At 46.3% G+C, this 23995-nt stretch overlaps 1 protein-coding gene across 1 annotated transcript in view; it reads left to right on the forward strand.

Moving 5' to 3' along the window:
- Nucleotides 1-23995, forward strand: part of UPB1 (beta-ureidopropionase 1) — a 34445-nt gene that overhangs the window by 3019 nt on the left and 7431 nt on the right. Inside the window, exons 2-6 of the mRNA XM_008069100.2 lie at nt 5723-5894; nt 8033-8120; nt 15310-15404; nt 18792-18953; nt 21200-21369. Coding sequence (XP_008067291.1) covers nt 5723-5894; nt 8033-8120; nt 15310-15404; nt 18792-18953; nt 21200-21369 — 687 coding nt within the window. The remainder of the gene's footprint in view (nt 1-5722; nt 5895-8032; nt 8121-15309; nt 15405-18791; nt 18954-21199; nt 21370-23995) is intronic.

Below are 23995 nucleotides of genomic sequence, written 5' to 3' on the forward strand. Positions count from 1 at the left end.
GGAGTCTCACTCTGTTGCCCAGGCTGGAGTGCAGTGGCACGCTCACGGCCACTGCACCCTTGACCTGCTGGGCTCGGGTGATCCTTCTGCCTCAGCCTACCAAGCAGCTAGAATTACAGGCATGCGCCACCACACCTGGCTAATTTTTTGATTTATTGTAGAGATGAGGTCTCACTAAGTTGCCCAGTCTGGTCTCAAACCTGTGGGCTCAGTTAATCTCTCACCTCGGCCTCTCACAATACTGGGATTATAGGCATGAGCCACCACATCTGGCTCTTGTTTACTTCTTAAAGTCGGTCTTCCACATGGCCACCTCTGTGAAGGCCTGGTGGGCCCAGAGTCCTCAGCTCCTCCTTTAGACTCCCATTTCCACACAATACCATATTGTCTCCCAATTACAGTGCTTTGTACATATTTACTAAGTGAATGAGCTAAATGGGTCTTTGCCTGTACCAGAACCAAGAAGCATTTATACATTCAACAAACATTTGTTGAGCACTTATTTTTGTCTTAGATACTAAGGGTACCACCCCTCGGGGGCTTTCTATCTTTTTTTTGGATTGGGGTCTCTGTCACCCAGCTCACTGCTGGTCATGAACTCCTGGGCTCAAGTGCTTTTCATCTTTTGATGGTTGCATTACATTATGAAAGAAGGATGCAGGGAGAGCTTGAGAGAGTTTATATGTTTGAAGTTGGGAGGAACACAGGAGGACTTTGCAGGGTCACCATGCTTGATGCTTGTAACATCCTGAAGGAGACAGGTGTTTGTTAGGAGACAGGCAGGGCACATGTCCCCAGACACCAGGGGACATGCCCATTCTGGGAATGTACATATAAGAGGGGTGGTCATAGAATACCCCCTGAGGAGTGCCCAAGAGAGGAGGCAGGAGTAGCCAGAGAGGATCCTGGAGGCTCTGAGACAGCAGAACCGTGCCCTGATAATGGTGGGAGCCTCTGAAGAGTTTGTCCTGGTGGTCGGGTCAAGAATGGCCTGGAAAAGGGCAGGTGAGAGATGAGAGGACTAATGCAAACAGCGCCTGGGGTGGAGAGGCAGAAGGCTTCCAGAGGTCTTAGGGAGGCCAGTGGGCAATGTGGGTAGCAGGCATGGCAAAGAAGGTGAGGATCGGGCAGGCTTCTGCCTTGGACCCTCAGGTGACTGTGGGCTCATGTAGTGAGGATTGACTTTGGAGAAAGCTGATGAGTTCAGCTTTGGACAAGTTGACTTTGGGTACTTTTAGTTCCTAGGGCTGCCGTAACACATTACCACAGACTGGGTAAATTAACAGAAATTTATTCTCACAGTTCTGGAGACCAGAAGTACAAGACCAAGGTATCAGCAGGGCCACACTTCCCCCAAAGGTTCTGGGGAGAATTCCTTTTTGCTTTGTCTAACCTCTGGTGGCTTCTGGCTTTCCTTGGCTTGTGGCAACCAGTCTCTGCTTCTGTCTTCATGTGGCCTTCTCCTTATAAGAATATTTGTCTTTGGATTTAGAGTTAACCAGGATAATCCAGAATTATCTTATCTTAATTACACCTGTGAAAGACTCTTTTTCCAAATAAGATCACATTCACAGGTTCTGGGTATCAGGGTGGTGACACAATTCAACCTACTACAGTTACCTTTGGGGTCTCCAGGTAGAGCTGTTCAGTGGCCTTTCGCTTTGCAGATGTGGGCCTTGAGGGGTGAGGGGAGAGCCTGGGCTTGTGAGCTATCCTGGAGATGGTCGTTCCAGGTGGAGGAGGAGCAAGTGCAGAGTGGGAGAGTCCTGGAAGGAATGCTGGGGAACCCAGATTAGAGGGGTGAGAGGAAGCAGAGACTTTGTGGGAGACTCTGAAGGTGAGGATGCAGGAGTGGGAGGACTCAAGGGCAGGAAAGGGAAAGAAGAGTCGGATGGCACAGAGATGTCTAGTGGAGGGGGCAGCAGGGAGTCTACTGGCTTTAGCATGAAAAGGCTGGTAGCAGCTCCCAAAGTATGGAGTGGGAGGCAGAGGGTGGGACTGAGGAGGGTATAGGAAGTAAGGGTTGAGCTGAGAGGAAGTGTGTATGGAAGCCCTTGATACAGCAAGGAGTGAGCGAGTGAAGGAACAAGGGGGACATGGGGTGTGGGGTGCTGTCTCTCTCTCCCTTTCTCCATCTTTCTTCTGGTTTTCAGTAGGAGAGAATTGGGCAGCCATATAGTAGATCCCAACGTGGAGAGATGCCCAAGTATGTATATTGCTAAGTGAAAAAGGCAAGTTGAAGAACAGAAAATACAGAACTTATTTCTCATTTTATACTTTTTTCCACTATCGGATTTTTTTCCCTCCATGAGCATGTGTTTCTTTTGTAACAAAGCTCTAGTTTAATTATTTAAAACACTTATGGTAAAGACCGTTAGAGGGCAAAAGATGAGAGGTTGCTAAGGAGGCAGGAGCTTGGCGCTCTCAGGCAGGTGTGCCATAACCCTGTTTTGAAGAGGTGGGTACCCAGGAGGGTGTATTAGGGCCAGGACAGGAAGTGATGGGCTTTCCTTCTTGAAGTTGGAGGTGAGGACTCGAGGAATGGGGTCCTCAGTAGCAGGGTAAGGGATAGAGCCTCTGAAAACCATCTACAGGAACCAAGGGCCACCAGCAGGCATCATGAGGTTTTCCTGTGAGGTTGTGTGTGTGTCCACCATGAGGGACTTGCCATGGGGCTGAGGTCCACAAGAATGGGCCTTCTACCTGAGGGTGGGAGGACTGTCTAAGGCAGTCACAGCAAGAGAGGTGCGGTGTGGGCACTGCTGCTATTTCTGACCTGGAGTGAAGGGAACCTTGAGTAATTGAAAAGCAGGCTTATTTGCTGGTCTCTGCCCTCCTGGGCCAAGGCTGATCAGTGTCTGTCTCAGTCCTTGCAGCTTTCTATAACAAAATACCATAGGCTGGAAGCCTTGTGAATCACAGAAATTTATTCCTTATAGTTTTGAAGCCTGGGAAGTTCAAGATGAAGGTGCTGGCAGATTTGGTGTCTGGGGACAGCTGGTTTCCTGATTCAGAGATGGTTCCTTCTTGCTGTGTCCACACTTGTTGCAAGAGCAAGCAAATTCCTTCAGGCATCTTGCATAAGGGCACTAATCCCATCTATGAGGATTCCACCCTTATGACAGTCACCTCCCAAAGGGCCCCATCACATTGGGATTAGGATTTCCTTATATGAATTTTGGGTAGACATAAACATTCAGTCTATCACAGTGCCCCACCACATCCCCTGTGCCAAATCTTTGGTAGGCGCAGCACATGTTTGTTTAATTAATTAATTAATTTTTGTTTTGTTTTGAGACAAAGTCTCATTCTGTTGCCCACGCTGTCATGTGGCATCATGCGTATAGCTACTGCAGCCTCCACCTGCTGGGCTCAGGCAGTTCTTTCACTTGAACCATCCAAGTACCTGGAACTTTACAGGCATGAGCCACCACACCCAGCTAATTTTTTTATTTGTTGTATAGATGAGGTCTCACCAAGTTGCCCAGGCTTGTCTTAAATCCCCGGGCTCAGGCAATCCTTTTACCTCCACCTTGCAAAGTGCTAGGATTACAGGCATGAGCCACTGCAGCCCGCTATTTATTTATTTATTTATTCATTCATTCATTTATTTATTTTTATTTTTTTTTTTAGTCAAGGTCTTAGGCTGTCACCCAGGCTGGAGTGCAGTGGCATGATCATGGCTCACCACAACCTTGATCTCCTGGGCCCAGGAAATCCTTTTGCTTCAACTTCCTAAGTAGTTGGGACTACATGCATATGCTGTCACACCTGGCTAATTTTTTATTTTTTGTAGAAACAAGGTCTCACTATGTTACCTAGGCTGGTCTTAAACTCCTAGGCATAAGCAGTCCACCCGCCTCGGCATCCCAAAGTGCTGAGATCACAGGTGTGAGCCACTGCACCCGGCAGCACATGTGTCTGCACAGGATATGACTTGAGAGCTCTTCAAGATGTAGCAGGGTAGTATGAGGTGATAGATCACCTGGATAATGGTAAGGCCTTGTAGGTGGTGACTGGACAGTAGATGGGGGTGCAGGGGAAGGGTAGAACCCCAAAGGGGACTGTCCTCGAGGGTGGAGCAGCCTGGCCTACATTGCCTTGGGTCTAGGAGACTGAGTGTCCACAGGGAGCTCTGGGGTGAGGATATGGGCAGCCTCAGGGCCAAGGCAGGGCAGAGGCAGCACTCAGCTTAGACAGAGCAGGGAGGTAGGGTAGGTTGTACATCCTGGAAAGATGGGGAGGAAGATGTCTGCCAGGTGTTACAGCTGGGTTTGCATACCCGAGACAAGATCTCTTCCTGATATCTTCCTGGTGTGAGACTTCCAAAGAGCGGTCCAGCTCCCAGGCTATAGGCCTTCAGGGAAATAGACACATAGAAGCTTTTTCCTTTTTCACCCTGTGACTGTTGTAGAGTTGTAGCTACTGGAAAGCTGCATGATTGTGTCCACTGAGGGGGACTTGCCATGGGGTTAAGGCCCGTGAGAAGGGCCCTTCCACCTGAAGGTGGGAGGACCGTCTAAAGCAGTCACAGTAAGGGGAGGTGCAGTGTGGGCACTGCTGCTATTTCTAACCTGCTAGAGTGAAGGGAACCTTGACTATTTGAAAAGCAGGCTGATTGTCAGGGGCGGAACCAAACTCAGAGCTGTCAGGGCCGTCACATGGAAAGTGCCTGGCAGGGGGCGGCGACAGGGGGCTTGGGCTGACAGGGCTGTGATTTTGAAAGAAATGTCTTTTAGAAAGTGATTTAAAGTAGGAGAGAAATATTATTATTAGATAATGGCTGTCAGTTTATTTTTTGATGTGTTCCCTGGGTATTTCATAATCATTTCACCCTTAGATGGTAAACCCTTCCTGGCTAGGGGCCATGCCCTGTGCCTCTATGGGTTTGACCTCTGGCCATGCAACAGGCATCAAGGGGTGTTTGCTCTGTGGACAATGGTTACTTCAGCAGAAGGGTTTATAAATAATTCTCTAGTCTTTGTTAATAAACCACAAACTTGGATGAGCACTTGTGCCTTTGGTCTGAACACCTGGGCCCTTCCAAGCTCACCCAGCACTGGGCATGGAACTGTACCCCCAGCAGGAACAGCAGCAGGACAGGGCTATGGGGATCCTTAGTGGCAGAGGGCTGTGGGCCTCTCCACAATGGTCTCAGATCATGGCCTCCTCATTCAGCCTGTCTCCTGAGTCTGGTTCTCCAAGCCCTTCTCTGTTAGCACAGCCTGCCCCACTCCCTAGGCTCAGCATAGCTCTCTGATTCTAGTTTGGAAACATTTTGTGGAATCTGTTTTCTCCTTTCTGTGTTGACTGCAGAACTTTAATCTCTGCCCTGATTTCAGCAACTCTAAAACACCAACCTCTTGACTGGTCTCCTCTTTGCCAGGCCTCCCATGCTGCCTCCCTGCTGAGGTCTCTCAGCTGACTATAGTAAAGTCCAAACTCAGTGTAGTATCCAGTCACTCTGGGCCCCTTGGGCCCTTGCATTGGGTGCCTCCACCTTTTGTTTGCCTGATACACGACTTATGGAGAGTGGTGGTGGGGGAGAGTATTTTATTTTTTAAATTTATTTTAGAGACAGGGTCTTGCTCTATTGCCCAGGGTGGAGTGCAGTAGCACAGTCACTGCAACCTCAACTCCTGGGCTCAAGTGATGGGAAGGGAATTTTATGTGCAACAGACTGCATTGAAATCGCCTTCCCTCTTCTTTCCTGCCTGTGTAGGAAGCTTGATCTACCCAGCAGAGCCTTTGAAGCTGCCTCCAGAGAAGACTTTGAACTGCAGGGATATGCCTTTGAGGCAGCTGAGGAGCAGCTGAGACCACCCCGCATTGTGCGTGTGGGGTTGGTTCAGAATAAAACACCTCTTCCTGCGGATGCCCCTGTGGCAGAACAGGTGAAGTCTCTTTTGACCATAAATACACAAACAGAGTTTTGGCTGGCCATTTGTTTGAACATGCCTGAAGTCCCTGGCTGGTCACTCACACCCAGTCTGCATGCTCAGGTGCCTTGAATGGTAGCAGAGATGCTTCTGCCCTGACCTCCCCACCTCCCTCCAGCCTGCGTCTCTGGCTCTTCTCTCTCTTCTGGTTCTTACTCTTTCTTTCCTTCTTCCTCACTGATACTTCCCCATCACTTAGCTATTGATCTGAAATTCCATTTACCAACTGGAGGAGTGCCCTTTGGCTGGTCTGTGCTCCATCTATGAGACACTCCCTCTCAGTTGCCTGCCAGGAGGTTACTGGCCAGCACACACCGGTCAGTACCATCTGTGTGTTCCTCTGCCTTAATCCTAAGGGTGGGGATTCACTATACCCAGAAGTCTGTCAGCTGATGGTGCCTGAAGACTTACGGGAATAGTTAGGCATTCACTTATGACCTTATCATTAGTAAACAAATATGACAGCATCTTCTATTTCCCTAAAGAAACATGTTGTCACGGATGCAGGCGATTTGTTTTATACACTTCTCACAGCATTCCTCCAGCTGCTCAAACTTGGAGGGCTTTCTCTGCAGAAGTTTCCTCAGGATACATTGTGCTTGTGAATTTTTAAGGATTCTTGAAAACCCTGAGAACACTTAGATTCCAGGTCGGGTTCTACATCGTTGTTCACATTGGTCCTTCCTTTGCTTTTGTTGGATTCACAGGTATAGGTGTCTGGTGAGTTTACTTTTTGTCTCTGGATTCACTGCAGATATGTCCCCTCTGTTGTCTCAGAACATCAATTCCTAGAGCCAGCGATGTTTTTTTTTCACTCCCATAGCACCTAGAAGTACACTTTACATATTGCCAGTGCCAAGCAAATGTCTGTTAATGTGACTGACACCATCAGCAAATATCCCTGGAGCCCATAGCCCCTCAAGTAAGACTAAGGATGTTGTAAGGAATTTGTATTCTCTAGGCTTTCAGCCTAGTTCCCTTGGTCATTCTTTGAGCAAACATTTCTGAATGTCTCCTGGGAGCCAGACATCATGCTAAGGACAACGAGATGACGAGGATGTTTTCTTCCTGCTCCCAAGGACCCTGTGGGGTCCTGGGAATGACAGACAGTGGAAGAACAGTGGTACACAATGAGAACAGTGCTGCTGTGAAGGCTTCCAAAGGCCAGGGAGTGCCGAGTTTCCTCGACACTTGGCCTGTAGCCAGGAGAGTATGCAGAGGCTCATAGAGGGGTAACATGTGACACAGATAACACCTCCAGGAAGATTGGGTTGGGAGAGGGAAGCACATTCCTGATTGAGGGCATAGCACACACCAGAGCACTTAAAAGAACCAGAAAAGACCAGGTGTGGTGGCTCAAGCCTGTAATCCCAGCACTTAGGGAGGCTGAGATGAGAGAATTGTCTGAGCTCACAGGTTCGAGAACAGCCTGGGCAACTTGACGAGTCCTCATCTCTACAATAAATCAAAAAATTAGCTGGTGTAGTAGCATACGCCTGTAGTTCCGGCTACTTGGAAGGCTGAGACTGAAGGATCACCTGAGCCCAGCGGGTCAATGCTGGTGTGGCCGTGAGCATGCCACTGCACTCCAGCCTGGGCAACAGAGTGAGACTCCAATTCAAAAAAAAAAAAAAAGCCAGAAAAGTGAAGCAGTTCATGATTAGAGGCACACAGTAGAAGTAGAAGTGGCAGGACAAGTCTTGCCCAGTACCTGGAAGGCAGGATGATGAAGAGTGGATTATGTCCCAACCCACAGGAACAGCTGACCAAGGAATGGTTGTGGGTGAGAACCCTGCTTACAGTAAGCAGCACCATCCTTGTTCATGCCTTTCATCAACCCCGCAAGGCAGGTAGTGGGCTCCCCATTACCAGGTGAGGAAACTGAGGCAGTGAGCCTAGAGCCTCTGCACCTTCACCTTTTCTTGCAGATTTTGGACCCGAGAAGATAACTAAATGTTAGTTATCTTCTCACAGTCTATTTCTTCTTTTGCACATGCCCAGGTGGGGGTTTGTTCCACATGCATTGAGATGAGATCCAAAAAAGTGTCTTACCAATAGAACTAAATGGATTCTAATCCTTTTTAAATCATCAGGTCTCTGCACTGCACAGACGCATAGAGGCCATCGCAGAAGTGGCTGCAATGTGCAGAGTCAACATCGTCTGTTTCCAGGAAGCGTGGAGTAAGTCTCTTTTGTGGTGCTTTCTCTGCCGCCTTCAAACAATCATGTATTATTTCCTTGTTGCCAAGAGTGTCTGCTACCTGGTTTTAAAAAATAATATCCTTTGTTTTCTCATCTATAGAAAGGTTTTCTATTAACATCACCAGGAACCCAGGGACCTCAACCTCCCTGCTGTCATGCACCAGGCTGTTGTCTGGTCCTGTCTGTCCTCTCTCTCCTGAATCATTCTGATCCATTCACTTCTCCCCTTCTCTACCACTACCCAGGTCCAAGTCACCAGCAAATGTCTCAGGCTTCTGTAATTCCTTCCGGCTGGCCTCTGGTGCCCTGCACTCTGGCCCTCCTGACCCTTCTTCACCTTCAGATCTCAGCCCAGAGCCAGACTCCCTTTCTAAACATTCCTGGTATGGTGTACCTTTTCTTTATGATATTTTGTTTTGTTTTGTTTTTATCAGAGCTATACATGCTCATGGCTTAGAGTCAAATGGGTTTACAAGGTCTGTTACCAAAAAATAACCTTTCTCCCAAGAGGCAAGTACTTTCAAATACATGGCTGGTTCCTTTGGAATTTACCTTTGCTTCTGTTACTATTTCCTAATTTTTCAGGTTTCCTCATCTGTTGACTTCCCCCTACAGAAGAGTCAGTGTTAGCCCTTTGTCTCCTTATGGCCCCTCGACACACATGTGCCCTTCCTCTTCTGTCTCCCTATCTGTCCTCTGCCAGGCCATTTTGTGAACTTTGATTTCTTTTCCTGAATAATTTTGTTTTCCCTGTAGTGTGCTTTGTTTTGTACATACTTACCATGGGTTCAAGCACAAACTTTCCATCAGTTCCTAAATCCCTTTAACATGATTTAGGCACATCAAACAGTCTATCAGTGTTATCTCAGAGAAATCTGCCCCAGAGCCTTCTGACTGCATCTGATTTGGGTGCCCTCTCTGCTGGCCACTTAGTTCTCATCTTGGGATCTCTCCTCACCATCATCCTGGGGAGTCCCTTTGCCTTGCTCTTGTGTTTCTCTGTTCCCACATCTTCTTTATTGGTTTTTTACCCTCATTTTGGTGAGTAGTGTGGTGGATTTCTTATAACTTTATATTGGATTTCTTATAACTTTATGTTACTTTGGCATCCATTTTGACTACAAGTTTATGTTTCTCATGCCAGAGGCAGGGCTTAGTCACCTTTGACACAGTTTCCAGTTCTGCATCACATCCAAATGACTCAAGCTGGTGGCTAAAGGTAAGAGCTTATAGGCATCTTTCTTGCCTAGACTAGGCTCCCTGCTTTTCTGCTGCTTCCTTTAAACAGACCATCCAGGCATTTGCCCGTGAACCTAAAGTGACTATGCCCTACTCCCCGCCTTTTTTTTTGAGTTGGAGTGTCATTCTGTCGCCCAGACCAGAGTACAGTGGCACGCTCCCGGCTACCGTAACCTCAACCTCTGGGCTCCGGCAATCCTTCTGCCTCAGCCCTCCAAGTAGCTGGAACTACAGGCGCACGCTACCATGCCCAGGTAATTTTTGGTTTATAGTAGAGACGAGGTGTTGCCAAGTTTCCCGGGCTGGTCTCGAACCCGCAGGCTCAGGCAATCCACTCGTCTCAGCGTCCCAAAGTGCTGGGATTACAGGCTGAGCCATCGAGCCCAGTCCCTACTCCCTTATATATAGTTGCCACATGCTTCTGCCTGATCTTTAATTCCTGTCTCATCCAGGAACATAGGGTTCCTCTCTCGACTAATTGTGTCCTCCCTGCCTGGGATATATGAATAAAAATCTTTGAACTAGTTTCCTATCGTAGTGATGTAGGGAATTTGCACCTTCCATCAGAAGAACCAAGGGCTTCCCCAGACTTGGTTTTCCCTGGGACTCGGGGGAGAACACAGGGTCAGGCTCCCAGCATATCTGGACATGGGTCAGACTAGAGCCACAGGACTTCTGCCAGTATAAACAAGTTTCCCATGTGAGGGCCCCCTGATGACAGGTCAGACAAGTAGGCATCAGGCTATCCACCACGTACAAGAAGTATCCCATGAAAGGCTCACTATAAACACCATATCCAGCCCCTTTTATTTCCCATGAGGGCAGGGTTGCCAATTATTTCTGAGAAAGAACACATTGGAGGTAAACTTTTGAGACCTTGCCTATCTGAAAATGTGTTTTTTTATAGGTTGCTTGATAGTTTGGTTGGGTATCAAATGTTAGGTTAGAAATCATTTTCCTTCAGAAGTTTGGACATGCATTGTTTCGTTTTCTTCTAGCTCTAGGTATTGATATATGACCCATTGTCTGTGACTTATTTATTTTTCTATGGAAGACTGTGAGATCTTTTTTTTTTTTTTGCTAACACTGCAATTTTATAATGATGTTCCATTGTGTGTTTCTATTTTAATCCATTATTCTAGGTACTCACTGGGTTCTTTCAGTCTAGAAACATGGTTTCTGCAGATCTAGGAAATTTTCTTTTATTGTTTGATTAGTTATTTCTCCCTCTTTTTTGCTTTCTCTTCCTGATAGTCCTACTATTACGATGTTGAAACCCTGAACTAGTTCCCTAATTTTCTTATGTGTTCTCTCCTGATTTTTTTCTTCGTTGTCTTTTTTGCTCAGTTTTCTGGTAGATTTGATCTAATTTGTCATTCAGTTCTTCTATTTAGACTTTCATTTCTCCTGATCATATTTTGAATTTATATGGGTTCTTTTGGTCTGAAAGTCCCTGTTTTATTACATTTTGTTCTTGCTTCATGGTTGCAATATCTTCTCTCTGAGGATAATCATATTAAATAAATTTTTTTCTCCCTGCATGGACCCTACTTACTCCAAGTTGGTCTTTTTTTTCTGATTGTCTGCTTATATTTTAAGAAATGGGATTTAAAAGCTGATTGTGAGCTCTGAGTTTCTAAGAGGGCCTTGCCCGCTGAGCTCTATTATAGGATGATCTGGCTTGGTGCTAATTCCCAGGTAATCCCAGTGTTAGTATCTCTGAGTCATTCTTTTCAGGCTGGTCAGAGCTCCCAGAGAAGATTCTTCTACTTTCCTGCCAAAAAGGGAAGAGAACAAGGTCCAGCCTGCTGATATTACTCGGTCCCTCTGTCTTGACACTTTACTTGCCTTCATTTGTCCTGCTTTCTCCAAGGCCAGAGAGCCTCTGCTGAACTGTCTCTGGAGCCTCTAGACGTCTGTTGGGGTAGAAGCCTCTTGTAGCAGAGTTAGGACCTAGGCTTCTAACTCTTAAGCAGTCTTTTAACTAATCCTTGTTTACCTCCTCTATTTTTCCATCTTCAGAGGTACCTGTGCCTCTGGTTCCTGAGCTTTTCAGGGGTCCATGATGGAGAGGGGGTGCTTCCCAGCCTTCACTACTGCTGGCAGTTTTCTCTAGTGTGCTGAGATATTTACCCACATCCCTCTGCATTCCAGCTTCTCGTGTTTTGGTGCTGTAGTCCCCTCCCTCAATGCCCCATCCTTGTTGGTTTATACCTTTGTAGGAACATCTTTTTCCTGTCATGTTGGTGGAGTTTTAGGAAAGACCATGTGTATGTGTCCAGGCTGCATCTCTACCCAGTAGTTTATGTTATTTTCCCATTTCTTGTTACACTTGCACTTATACTCACACTCTTGTTTGTGTGACTCTTGATTTGTCTGCCACCTTCATTAGACTATAAACGCTATGAGGCCAGTGCCTGTACTTGTTTGTTTGTCTTTTGATCCCTACCCCCACCCTTTTTACCTTTAGTGGCAAGCACAATCCCTGGTGCATGACAGGCATTGCAATATATTGACTGGATGAACTACTCCTCTTTATTGGTACTGGAATTTCCTTTCATCCATCAAGGCCCAGTACAGCCAACCCCTCCTTAGGGGGGCCCTTGGGACTCCCCTAGGCAGAGCTGAGCACTCTGTCCTGCCAGGCTGTACAACCGCACCAGGTTCTAATTCATCTCCTTCTCTCCAGGCTGGTGGTTCCTGAGGGCTGGGTGTTGGGGCAATGCATGCGGAACCCCTTCCCTCTAGTTTGAGAACTGTAGCTGGGGCTTTGCTGCCAGCCTCACCCAACCCCCATTCCACAATCTTCTTTTGAAAGCGTGTTTACAGTGTAGTAGTTGTATAAACAGGAAAAGAAGCCATTTATTCTCTGGGGATACTTGACTTACTCCTAATGCTCTGAAAGCTGAGAATTAATGGTCATTAAGGAACGTTTTTGTTTTCAACAGCTTTTCTGTTGGCTTCCTTAAAATAATTCATCTCTTTTCACAGAAGGGGAGCCTGGGGAACATTGAGCCTGGCACCAAGGCCCCTGGGGCTGTTGCTGGCAGTGCTCACCACTCACTCACTTGGGTAGCTGAGATGGTGGTGGCACCATTGGTGGTATATTCACTCTGGTGCTTTCTTAGGACCAGGCTTCGTGGGACTGGAAGGAATTAAGAGTTTTAGTCTTTTTTTCCTTCTTTGTGAAATAAAGAGGGTTGTTGGGTGCAGTGGTTCATGCCTGTAATTAAAAATTAATTAGTCAGGCATGATGGCACATGCCTTTTGTCCCATCTACTTAGGAGGTGGAGGCAGGAGGATTGCTTGAGCCTTAGAGGTCAAGGTTACAGTGAACTGCGATCACTTCACTGCACTCCAACCTGGGCAATAGAGAAGACCCTATTGCCTAGGCAAAAAGTCACACCTGCTCCATAAGGGAGTCAGGGATGAGCTGCCTGTTACCACACTTCGCACCATACTGTCATGTGGGCATTTGGGAAATGTTGGCTACAATCATTACTTCAAAACAGGCCAGAAGTCAGTTAAACACTGCGTAGTCACATCACACAGCTTCCTGCAAATCGTCCTCTAAAGTCAGTTCAGAGTCAGTGGAACAATACCAGACATCTGGAAATTTCCATTAGGCTAATCCTGCTCAGAGACATGGACTTGGGTTATTGCAAGGTGGGAAATCCAAAGAGCATACTGAATTAGTTCAGACAAGGAACTCAGTACAGTACTCTAAATCCAGATGAAAAAGTCAAATAGCCCAGTAGGAAACGGGCAAAGGCTATGAACAAGAAAGTGTAGAGGATGAATCCAGAATGGCCAGTGAACATGCAGCGAGATACTCAGCTGCACTGGGGACAGGGAAACATTCAGTCACAGCAAGATGCTGTTCACACCACCAGGCTGGCAGATATTAGAGATAAGTCCATGTGTTGCAGATATTGAGTGTGGCTGGGCTGTGGAGCAGCATACATAGCCTAGCGTCCTGATGCCTGCTCCTGGTGTACTTGCCTCCACTCCCCTACACAGGAAGCTGCCATTTTGAACCTGGTGTGTGTGGAGATGACAGAACTCATACTACATATTTATGTACCCATTTAATGAAAAAAGCAAACAAAAACCAGTGAATTTCATAAAATTTCTCTTTTTTTTTTTAGATTGGAAAACATAGTTTATTTAAAAAGTAGACTAGAGAGAGAGAGAGGGAGAGAGGAGATTCGCCTCCCCAATGTAGGGGAGGGGGCCTCTTTTTTTCTTCAATCAGCTTTCTTGGGTTAAGTTAAGAATACCATTTTTAAAATTTCTTGAGACAGAGTCATAATATGTTGCCCAGGCTGATCTTGAACTCCTGGACTCAAATGATCTTCCCACCTCACCCTCCTGAGTAGCTGGGATTACAGGCTAGTGCCACCGCACCCAGCTAAGGAAAATTTCCTACTGAATTAGTCCCCTGGCGGTATCTAGCTAGAGACCATGGGAATAACGACATTTATCCTTGAAAGTGCTTATCCTGCAGGGTCTTCAAAACCAGCCTAGGCAATATGGTGAGACTTCGTCTCTACACTAAATCACAAAAACTGGCTGGGCATGGTGGTGTGCATCTGTAGTTCTAGTTACTTGGAAGGCTGAGGCTGAAGGATTGCCTGAGCCCAGCAGGTCGAGGCCATGGTGGCCGAGAGAGTGTCACTGCACTCCAGCCTGGGTGACAGAGTGAGACTCCAAAAAAAAAAAAAAAAAAAAAAGAAAGAAAGTGCTCATCCTATCCACTCTCTTCTACACTTTTTGTGGGGTCATTAAGTGAGTGGCGCTTCTTATTTGTGAAGAAGCCTCCCTGTCCAGGGGAAGTGGAAGGTTCCCATGGTGATGCACTAAGGGTCCCAGCACTATCTCATACTTAGGAGTGACCTTCATACTTTCTCCCAGGAGTTTCGGCAGAGCTCCTGTCAACTTGCAGCTTGAAATCTGCTGCAAACTTTCGTAATAAAACATATATGTATATACGTATGTATGTATATAGTGTAATATGTATGTAATATACGTATCCCATATATGCATGTAATATATATGCTATATATATAAAATTGTAAAAACACATAACATAAAATTTACCATTTTAATCATTTTTAAGTGTAGAGTCTATGATGTTGAATACATTTACATTTTTTGCAACTGTAACCGCCATCTAGCTCCAAAACTTTTCTCATCATTCCAAACTGGACCTCTCTACCCATTAAACAATAACTCCATTATTCCCTTCCCCCAGCCCCTGGCAACAATTCTACTTTCTGTCTGTACAAATTTGACTAAGTACCTCCTATAAGTGGAATCATACCGTATTTGTTGTTTTGTTTTTTCTCACTTAGCATATTACTCAAGGCCCATCCATGTAAGCATATGTCAGAATTTCCTTTCTTTGTAAGGATGCTGAATAATATTCCATTGTATGGCTGTACCACATTTTGCTTAGCCATTCATCTGTTGGTAAGACACTTAATTTGCTTCCACCTTTTGACTAATTCAGCTATAAACATGGCATTCGAATATCTGTTCAAGTCTCTGCAAATGTTTTTTTTTCTTCTTTTTTTTAAGCATTAAAACAGAGTTTATTAGTGAGAAGAGAAGGAAAAACTAAGATTCATGGCAGAAAGATCTGCCATGGGCAAGTTTCTCAAAAAGAAAACCCGCCTGCGATCGTTTTTAAGACTATAGGAAACAGATTTGGCTCAGCCCCTTGTTTCACCATGAATCCTAGAAGATAGGACCTACCCAGTGCCCACAACCAGAGGCAGGATTCAGAAGCCAGACTATGGCACCCCCTACCGCCACCCATATTCTCTTGCAGTGATCTCCTTGCTGTTGGTCTGAGGAGCCCCACCCACCCCAACCCTGCAGAGGCCATACACACTGGGTATGATTCTGACCTTCCTCCTTTTCATAGCTATGCCCTTTGCCTTCTGTACAAGAGAGAAGCTTCCTTGGACCGAATTTGCTGAGTCAGCAGAAGACGGACCCACCACCAGATTCTGTCAGAAGGTAGGACATTAACTGCTCCTCTGGCAGCAGCTGCCACATATATGCAGGTCACAGAGCCCAGCCACAGCTGTTGGATATGGCCCTTCACTATGGAAAATACACCCATTTGGTGCTTGTTTTGTCAGATAAGATTAGATAAGACTATTTACCACCTTTCTTTTAGTGTACTTTAACTTAAAATTGGAGAATCTCGGCCAGACTCAGTGGCTTGTGCCTATAATCCTAGCACTTTGGGAGGCCGAGATGAGAGGATTGCCTGAGCCCATGGGTTGGAGACCAGCCTGGGCAACCTCATCTCTACAATAAATCAAAAAATTAGCTGAGCGTGGTGGCACATGCCTGTAGTTCCAGCTACTTGGAAGGCTGAGGCGGAAGGATCGCCTGAGCCCAGCAGGTCGAGGCTGCGGTGGCCTGGGTGACAGAGTGAGACTCCGACTCAAAAAAAAATTGGAGAGTCTCAGAGCCAGAAGGGCTCTTCATGGCTCTGTCAGGCAAAGGACCTGCAGCCCAGGGAGGGTGGTCTGGTCTGCCTTCCATAGCAAGTCTTGCACCTGGTAAGCAACAGAGATCTGGGATCAGGTATGCCAACTCCTTGTCCTGAGCTCTGCTTGCTCCACTGTAGTTGGCGTGAGTTACAGAAGGTTCGATACATGGCCTGTCTCATCAGTGTAGAAATTGGTCTTGATTTTTCTTCATTAAAACCTCATAATACGTATTGTATGATCCTATTTATGTGACCTGTCCAGAATAGGCAAATCCATAGAGACAGAAGGCAGACTAGTGGTTGCCAAGGGTTGGGGATGAGGGGGAAGGGGAGTGGCTGCTAATGGGTACAAGGTTTCTGTTTAGAGTGATAAAAATGTTCTAAAATTAGTGGTAATGGTTGCACAACTCTGTTAATATACTGAAAACCACTGCATCGCACACTTTAAAAGAGTGACTCCTTGTTGTAGTCTGCTCCTTCTTCTCATTATTGTACTTAACCAGTCTTAAAAAACAAATAATTGGCCAGGCATGGTTGCTCATGCCTGTAATCCCAGCACTTTGGGAGGCTGAGGCAGGAGGATCACTTGAGCACAGGAGTTCAAGACCAGCCTGGACAACATTGTGAGACCTCATCTCTATAAAAATTTTGAAAAATTAGCTGGGCCTGGTGGTGCGTGTCTGTAGTCTAGCTACTTGAGAGGCTGAGATGGGAGGACACTTAAGTCCAGGAGGCCAACGCTGCAGTGAGCCAGGATCTTGCTACTGCTCTCTAGTCTGGGTGACAGGAGACCCTGACTCAAACAAACAACAAAGCAAACAATTGAATAAACTTTATGCTATGTGAATTATATCTTAATAAGGCTGTTATCAGAAAAACCCGTAACATTCCAAGAGGTGACGAATGGTAAGTTATCCTTATTCTCACTCTGACAAAAGAATTCCTTTTATTTCTCTATATTCTCTTTCAGACTTTATCCTTATACTTAGGGGTTTTTTGCAGAGCTGTAATCATAGTGACTTTATCAATACTGAGGTGTGATTACAAATATCAGTGTTCTCAGGCTGTAGGAAAAAAATTATCTTATTCACCAGGTTGTTGATTTACTGCTACAGAAAAAAGAGGAAGGGGACTTGTTAGGGGGTTGTCGTAGATAATAAACTTAGACCCCAGCTGGAGAATGGGTGTGAATGAGAGCTGGTGCTGGGGACACCTGTCTGCCTCACAGCAGATCTGGGGACCGAGGCTGCCCATAATATAACTCCTGGTGTTGCCTGCTGAGTATGCCTTTCCCTCTTTCCTGTCATTGAGGCCAGAGGTAATGGCAGTTAGTTAAAGCTGAGGACAAATGACTGGCTGGGGCCACTTATCCTGATGGTCACTGGATCTTGTTTTCATTTGAGACAAAAGAGATTTGGTGCCAAAGAGCTTTATTTTTGGTATAGGTGAGAAGTTGATGGTTCTTATTAATTCTTTTGTGTGTGTGTGTGTGGTAAAAAATGTATACCACAAAATTTACCCTGTTAACCTTTTTTGGGGGGGGGGTTGGAGTCTTAATCTCCCACCCAGGCAGTGGCACGCTCACAGCCACCCCAGTGGCAACCTGCTGGTCTCCAGCGATCCTTCCACCTCAGCCTTCCAAGTAGCTGTAACTAGGCACATGCTACCATGCCTGGCTAATTTTTTATTTATTGTAGAGATGAGGTCCCACCATGTTACCCAGGCTGGTCTCTAACCTGCGGGCTCAGGCAATCCTCTTGCCTCGGCCTTCCAAAGTGCTGGGATTACAGGCTTGAGCACACGCAGCCTTCTTAACCATTTTTAAGTGGAAAGTTCAGTCATGTGAAGTTTATTCACATTGTTGTGCAACAGATCTCTAGAACTTTTGCAACTTGCAAATCTGAGACTCTATATCCGTTTAAAAAATAGCTCCCCATTTCCCCAGCCCTTAGTAACCACCAGTTCACTTTCTGTTTTTGTGAATTTGACTACTCTAGGTACGTTATATAAATGTAATCATATAGGCATATTTGTCTTTTGTAACATTTTATTTAGCATAATGTCTTTAAGGTTTATCCTTGTTGTAGTCCATGATAGGACTTCCTTCCTATTTAAGACTGAATAATTTTCCATGGTATGTATATACTACATTTGGTTTATCTATTCAACCATTGATGGACATTTGGATTGCTTTCATCTCTTGGCTATTGTGATAATGCTGCTAGGAACATGGGTATGCAAATATCTCTTTGAGACCCTGCTTTCAATTCTTTTGGGTGTGTACCCAGAAGTGGGATTGCCAGATCATATGCTAATTCTGTGTTTAATATTTTTTTTTTTTGAGTTGTAGTCTCACTCAGCCCCTTTTATTTCCCATGGCTGGAGTACAGTGGCATGCTCACAGCCACCCCAGCATCAGCCTGCTGGGCTCCAGCAATCCTTCTGCCTCAGCCTTCCAAGTAACCAGAAATAGAGGCACATGCTACCTCGCCTGGCTAATTTTTTTTTTTTCTGATTTATTGTAGAGATGAGGTCTCGCCAAGTTGTCCAGGCTGTTTTTAAACTCGTGGGCTCAGGCAAGCCCCTCACCTCGGCCTCCCAAAGTGCTGGAATTACAGGCTTAAGCTACCACGCCCGGCCATGTGTTTAATTTTTTGAGGACCCTCCATATGGCTTTCTAGTGTGGCTGCACCATTTTATAATCCCACCAGCAGTGCACAAGGACAACGATTATTGTTATTTAACTAAGTATGAACGTCAGGGCATTTAGTATTCTAAACAACAAATGCAAGTAGTAGCTCTGACCCAAGCCAGATTATTTAGTAGGATCATTCTTCTTTAATAAAAGAGCTGTGACAATTTGTCTGAAAGTGAGACTCTGCTTATACTCCCCTTTTTTCCAGCTGGCAAAGAAGCATGACATGGTGGTAGTGTCCCCCATCCTGGAACGAGATGGAGAACATGGGGATGTTTTGTGGAACACAGCTGTGGTGATCTCCAATTCTGGAGCAGTCCTGGGAAAGACTAGGAAGAACCACATACCCAGAGTGGGTGATTTCAATGAGGTGAGCTACCCATCAGTTGACCAGCACACTCCACTCACCCCTTTGTCAATCTCCGTGGGCCTTTCTGTGGGGGAAGTTCTGTGTTGCATCATGTTCTATGTCCTGCACACCCTACTGGAACACAGTGTGGCTATGGTGCTCAGAGGGTCTCCTGACATTGCCCTGCCTCATATAGGTGCATGGGACTAGATGGGACTCTTGGAAGAGTCTTTAGCACAGTGGGGTGTATTTGTGTGTGTGCGTATATTAACACACACACACACAAATACACCCCACTGTGCTACACACACACATACATGTAGTTATATATATATGTGTGTGTGTATACATTTAAATATAACCTGATTTGGCTTCCTGAAAGTCTTCTTTGAAGTAAATGGTATATAAATTTTTTTTTTTAGTTGGAGTCTCATTCTGTCACCCAGGCTAGAGGGCAGTGGCATGCTCACAACCACCGCAGCCTCAATCTGCTGGGCTCAGGAGATCCTTCCACCTCAACCTTCCAAGTAGCTGGAACTATAGGCACAAACTACTATGCCTGGCATTTTTTTTTTTCTTGAATCGGAGTCTTACTGTGTCACCCAGGTTGGAATACAGTGGCACACTTATGGTCACCCTGCCTTGACCTACTGGGCTCAGGCAATCCTTCTGGCTAATTTTTTGATTTATTGTAGAGATGAAGTCAAGTTGCCCAGACTGCTCTTGTATCCCTGGGCTCAGGCAGTCCTCTCGCCTCTTCCCCCTAAAGTGGTGAGATTACAGGCATGAGCCATCACACCTGGCTGGTATATAAATTAAATAAAAATAAGTAAATAAAAATAAATAAATAGTGTACAAACATGAAATGATTCCTACAGTTCCTTTTAGGCTCTGAGCTCCTAGCCTACCACAGCCCAGTCCTTGTTTGGAGGGTGGCATTTCCTGTTCATGGCTCATGTGGGGTCTGAAGTGGCCTGTGTTTGTATGTCAGGTGATAGTAGGTGAATGTGCATGTCTGTGTACCTGTGCATTACACGGGACTTCTTGTGCTCATGCTCATGATAAGTACATAAGTCAGGAAGCCTTTTTGATTGGTTAATGCCAACCCATGAGTGGGTAAGGGAGAGGGGGTGGATATGTGAAAGAGGGACATGAACACCACCTAATACTTAAAATACTAAATCTGAACTTGATTTGCAATTAATACAGTTGCTCAGGATGTGATATTCCTAGCCTTTGACCTCCTTCCCTGATCGTGGGGGTCCCAGCCATTCTCAGGCTGGTCAGGCAGACAGTCAACAGGGCTAAATGAGGTTCCCAGGAGAAAAAGAAGAACCTGGTGTTTCTCAGTAACAGCTAGAGATGGGGTGGGAAGATGTGCCCCTCACCTGTTTACCCTGGGATTAATCTTTAGCTCCCTGTAGATAGCACAGGGCTTGTCTCAGCACAGCAGCGTCTGTTTTGGTGTCCAGTCTGTGCACACATCCTGGTTGTTGCCTGACCCTGACCAATTCTGAAACCAATGGAAGGAGGCAAAGGCTCCTGAAGCAAATCTGTTTGGGCCCCTGACTTTCCCTCTAGCATCCCTCATTGCTGTCTGGGATAATGTCCCAGGGTGGACACTCCAAGAGGCGGGTGGAAAGGCAGGGATGGGAGGATAGGGTCCAGTCTGCCTGCCTCACAGGGACCTCCATAACCCCAGGCAGAATGCCCAAGACACGTTTGTGGATAAAAGAGGACTTTCAGGATGTGGGCTCCACTCGCAGATTTGACCTTAATTAACTGGGCCAGTTACATGCCCATTCGATAGACAGTTTTCTCCTCTGAGACAGTTTGCTCTGGATAAGCTCTAGGTCCCTTCAGCTCTAACATTCTATATAAGGATGTGTGGTTGGTGAGGACGTTGACCAACTCATGTTAGCATCGACCAAACCTGAGCCTTTGGTTGTACCATGATTGAAACCTCACCAGAGTTTATCCTTGAAATAGTGTGGAAAGTTGCTTTGGGGAATTTTTGACATGCTACAAAGGAATGTGGAAAATGCTTAAGCCACAGTGATTTCTCCCTTGGGGTTGGCATGTTATTGTGTCTGGGTTTTTTGGGGTTGTTTTTGTTTTAACATATTGAAATTCTGGAACTTAATGTAGAGTCCCACTCAAGGCTGTGACTTTTAGACTACAGGCAATATTTCAGTTTTTCTGCCAAGTTTAAGGAAAGGGAAGTTTTATAGGTCAGAGGTGTCACTATATGGCCCTTTGTTTTTCAGTCAACTTACTACATGGAGGGAAACCTGGGCCACCCCGTGTTCCAGACACAGTTTGGAAAGATTGCGGTGAATATTTGCTACGGGCGGCACCACCCTCTCAACTGGCTCATGTACAGCATCAATGGAGCCGAGATCATCTTCAACCCCTCAGCCACCATCGGAACACTCAGGTCACTCAGTGGGCAGGATCTGGGGCGACTTCCTGGGCCCAGTCATCTCAGACCCAAGGCTGGGCCATGGGGCTCAGAGATGGGTTTGGTAAACTGCAGCAGGAGGGTAGGACCACCAGGATGCCTAATAGATCTGAGCCCTGAGATTGTATGTTATACATTTAACCAACTTTCCAGTGAAAATAATTCTCAAGATGACAATTAACAGACCCCTGCCCCCCCCCACCTTACAAGAGCTGGTCTACTGTAAAACACCAACCTTTGCTATGATTCTGAACCCTGAGATTAAAATAATATGCCCCCACCATCCCCCAAAGTCATCAGGATTAAAAAGCCTCATGTCTGAGTGCCTGGAGCATGGTAGCTTCTTGGCCAGCATTAGCTCCTGGACAGGGCCTGTGGGTTCCTAGTCCTCATATCTGTAGTGTCTTCCTTCCTGGGGAGGGCAGACTTCTGGACAAGAGAAGAAGCAAATGAGGGAGTTGGAGCGAAGAGGACCCTTAAGAGATCAGAGTCTCACTCTGTCACTCAGGCTGGAGTACAGTGGCATGAACATAGCTCACTACAGCCTCAACCTCATGAGCTCAAGCAATCGTCTCGCCTCAGCCTCCCAAGTAGCTGGAATTACAGTCACATGCCACCATGCTAAGTTTTTTATTTTTTGTAGAAACAAGGTCTAACTATGTTACCTAGGCTAGTCTCAAACTCCTGGGCTCAAGCAATGCTCCTGCCTTCGCCTCCCAAAGTGCTGGGATTATAGGCATGAGCCACTGCGCCTGGCTGCCCCTCATTTAATAAGGTCATTGAGTGAGCTAAGCAGAGCCTGCATGACTGCTCTTCTGCTTCTTTCTCCCCAGTGGCTGAGCATTTGGGTGGTTTCCAATTCCGCATCATCACAAGTAACAGAGCTCTAGGAATTTATGTGCAAATAGTTTACTTCCCAACTCACTTCCTCCCAAGCAGGATTCCTGGGGCAGGAGGTTCTGACTTTCACTGTGGTCTTGGTTGCCAGTGTCCACAGCAGAACAGGAGTATGCCTGTCCTGTGAGGGGCGGTAGGGAGAGTTCAGGTGGGCAACTTTGAGTTCTCTGTCAGTCCACGCCTGTCTTTCTTGTTTTCATTCTTGACTAAATTTCAGATATCTTCTAAATGTCAAAATGTGACATTACACTGCAGTGCCCTGTTCTTGAGAGTGACATTCCCTCCCTTCCCAAGCCAGAATGCAACCTTCAGTCTACTACTTCAGGTTCATCACACCTGTCTGTGCACCTGGAGGTCTGATCTGTGTCCAGGAGGATAGAAGAAGAAAATCAGGCCTCACTCTTACCTTAGAGTTGGCCCGTGGAAAATATACCGGAGACTCTTGGTGGCCATGGGTGGGATGCTTACTGGTCATCCAGCCACCAGGCCTGGGCAGAACCTTGGGGCCACCCACTAGAGCAGCACCCTTCTGCCGGCTCTGTATAATACATTCAGTGAGCTCCATCTCCCTGCAGAGGTCCTTAGAGGAACCTGAATCTCATGACCTGGGCGCCCTCGACCTGCTGGGCTCAGACTTGAACTGGCTTTTGGGCCAGGACAGGCAGAGCTGTGCCCACAGACTCAGATGGTTACCTCGCCTCATGTGCAGAGGCCCTCCCTGACCTCGCTATCTTAGGCTTATATCAACCCCAGTTAGGCAAACAGAAGCACCCCAGTGTAATATACATATAATTGCTTATGTCCTCAGCAGCCTATTAGGCTTATTAAAAATGATTGATTTTTCTTCCTCAACCAAAAATCATTCAGCCCTTGGCTTTCCAGGGTGTGGTGAGGCTGGCAGTAAAAACTATAACAGGCCAGGCTTGGTGGCTTAGCCTGTAATCCCAGCACTTTGGGAAGCCAAGGCGAGTAGATTGCCTGAGCCTGCAGGTTCGAGACCAGCCCGGGCAACTTGGCAAGAGCTCGTTTCCACAATAAATAAAAAATTAGCTGGGCATGTTAGTGCATGTCTGTAGTTCCAGCTACTTGGAAGGCTGAGGTGGAAGGATCGCCTGTGCCCAGCAGGGTCAAGGGTGCGGTGGCCATGAGCATGCCATTGCACTCCAGCCTGGGCAACAGAATGAGACTCCAACTAAAAAAAAGAAAAGCCATAACAGGTTTTTTTGGGAAGCAGTGTTTCATCCGCTCCTGTTATGCTCACACTCTGTAGCCAGATAATGATAGTCCTAGAACTGTGCAGTGTGAAGGAGTGATATAAGAAAGGAGGGAAGGCAGTGTGTGTTTGAAGGTGTTCACGGCAGCATTACTTAGGAGAAAAGCTGGCAGGAGAGTAAGCGTCCAGCATCAGTACAATGCAGCCCATCTCTTCCATGGGTCATTGTACAGCCACTAAAAAGAGTCATTGTGAAGACAAAGACAAAAGCCTGTGAGCAAGAAAAAGATATATCCAAGCTGTGGCTAGAATTCTGTAAAATGTTATTGCCTGTGGACGAAGTTGGTCACGGAGTGTGGGAAAATGGCAACAAGGGATTTATTAAGACGGTAGAATCCTGGGTGATTTTCCTAAAATAATAAGTGATTACTTGTGGAATTGATAGTGTTTTTAAGTACAGTGCTGGGCAAATCTCCACCAGTTGCACACAAG

Source organism: Carlito syrichta, unplaced genomic scaffold, assembly GCF_000164805.1.
Source record: "Carlito syrichta isolate Samal-C Ts95f unplaced genomic scaffold, Tarsius_syrichta-2.0.1 Scaffold311810, whole genome shotgun sequence".
NCBI classification, from domain to species: domain Eukaryota; kingdom Metazoa; phylum Chordata; class Mammalia; order Primates; family Tarsiidae; genus Carlito; species Carlito syrichta.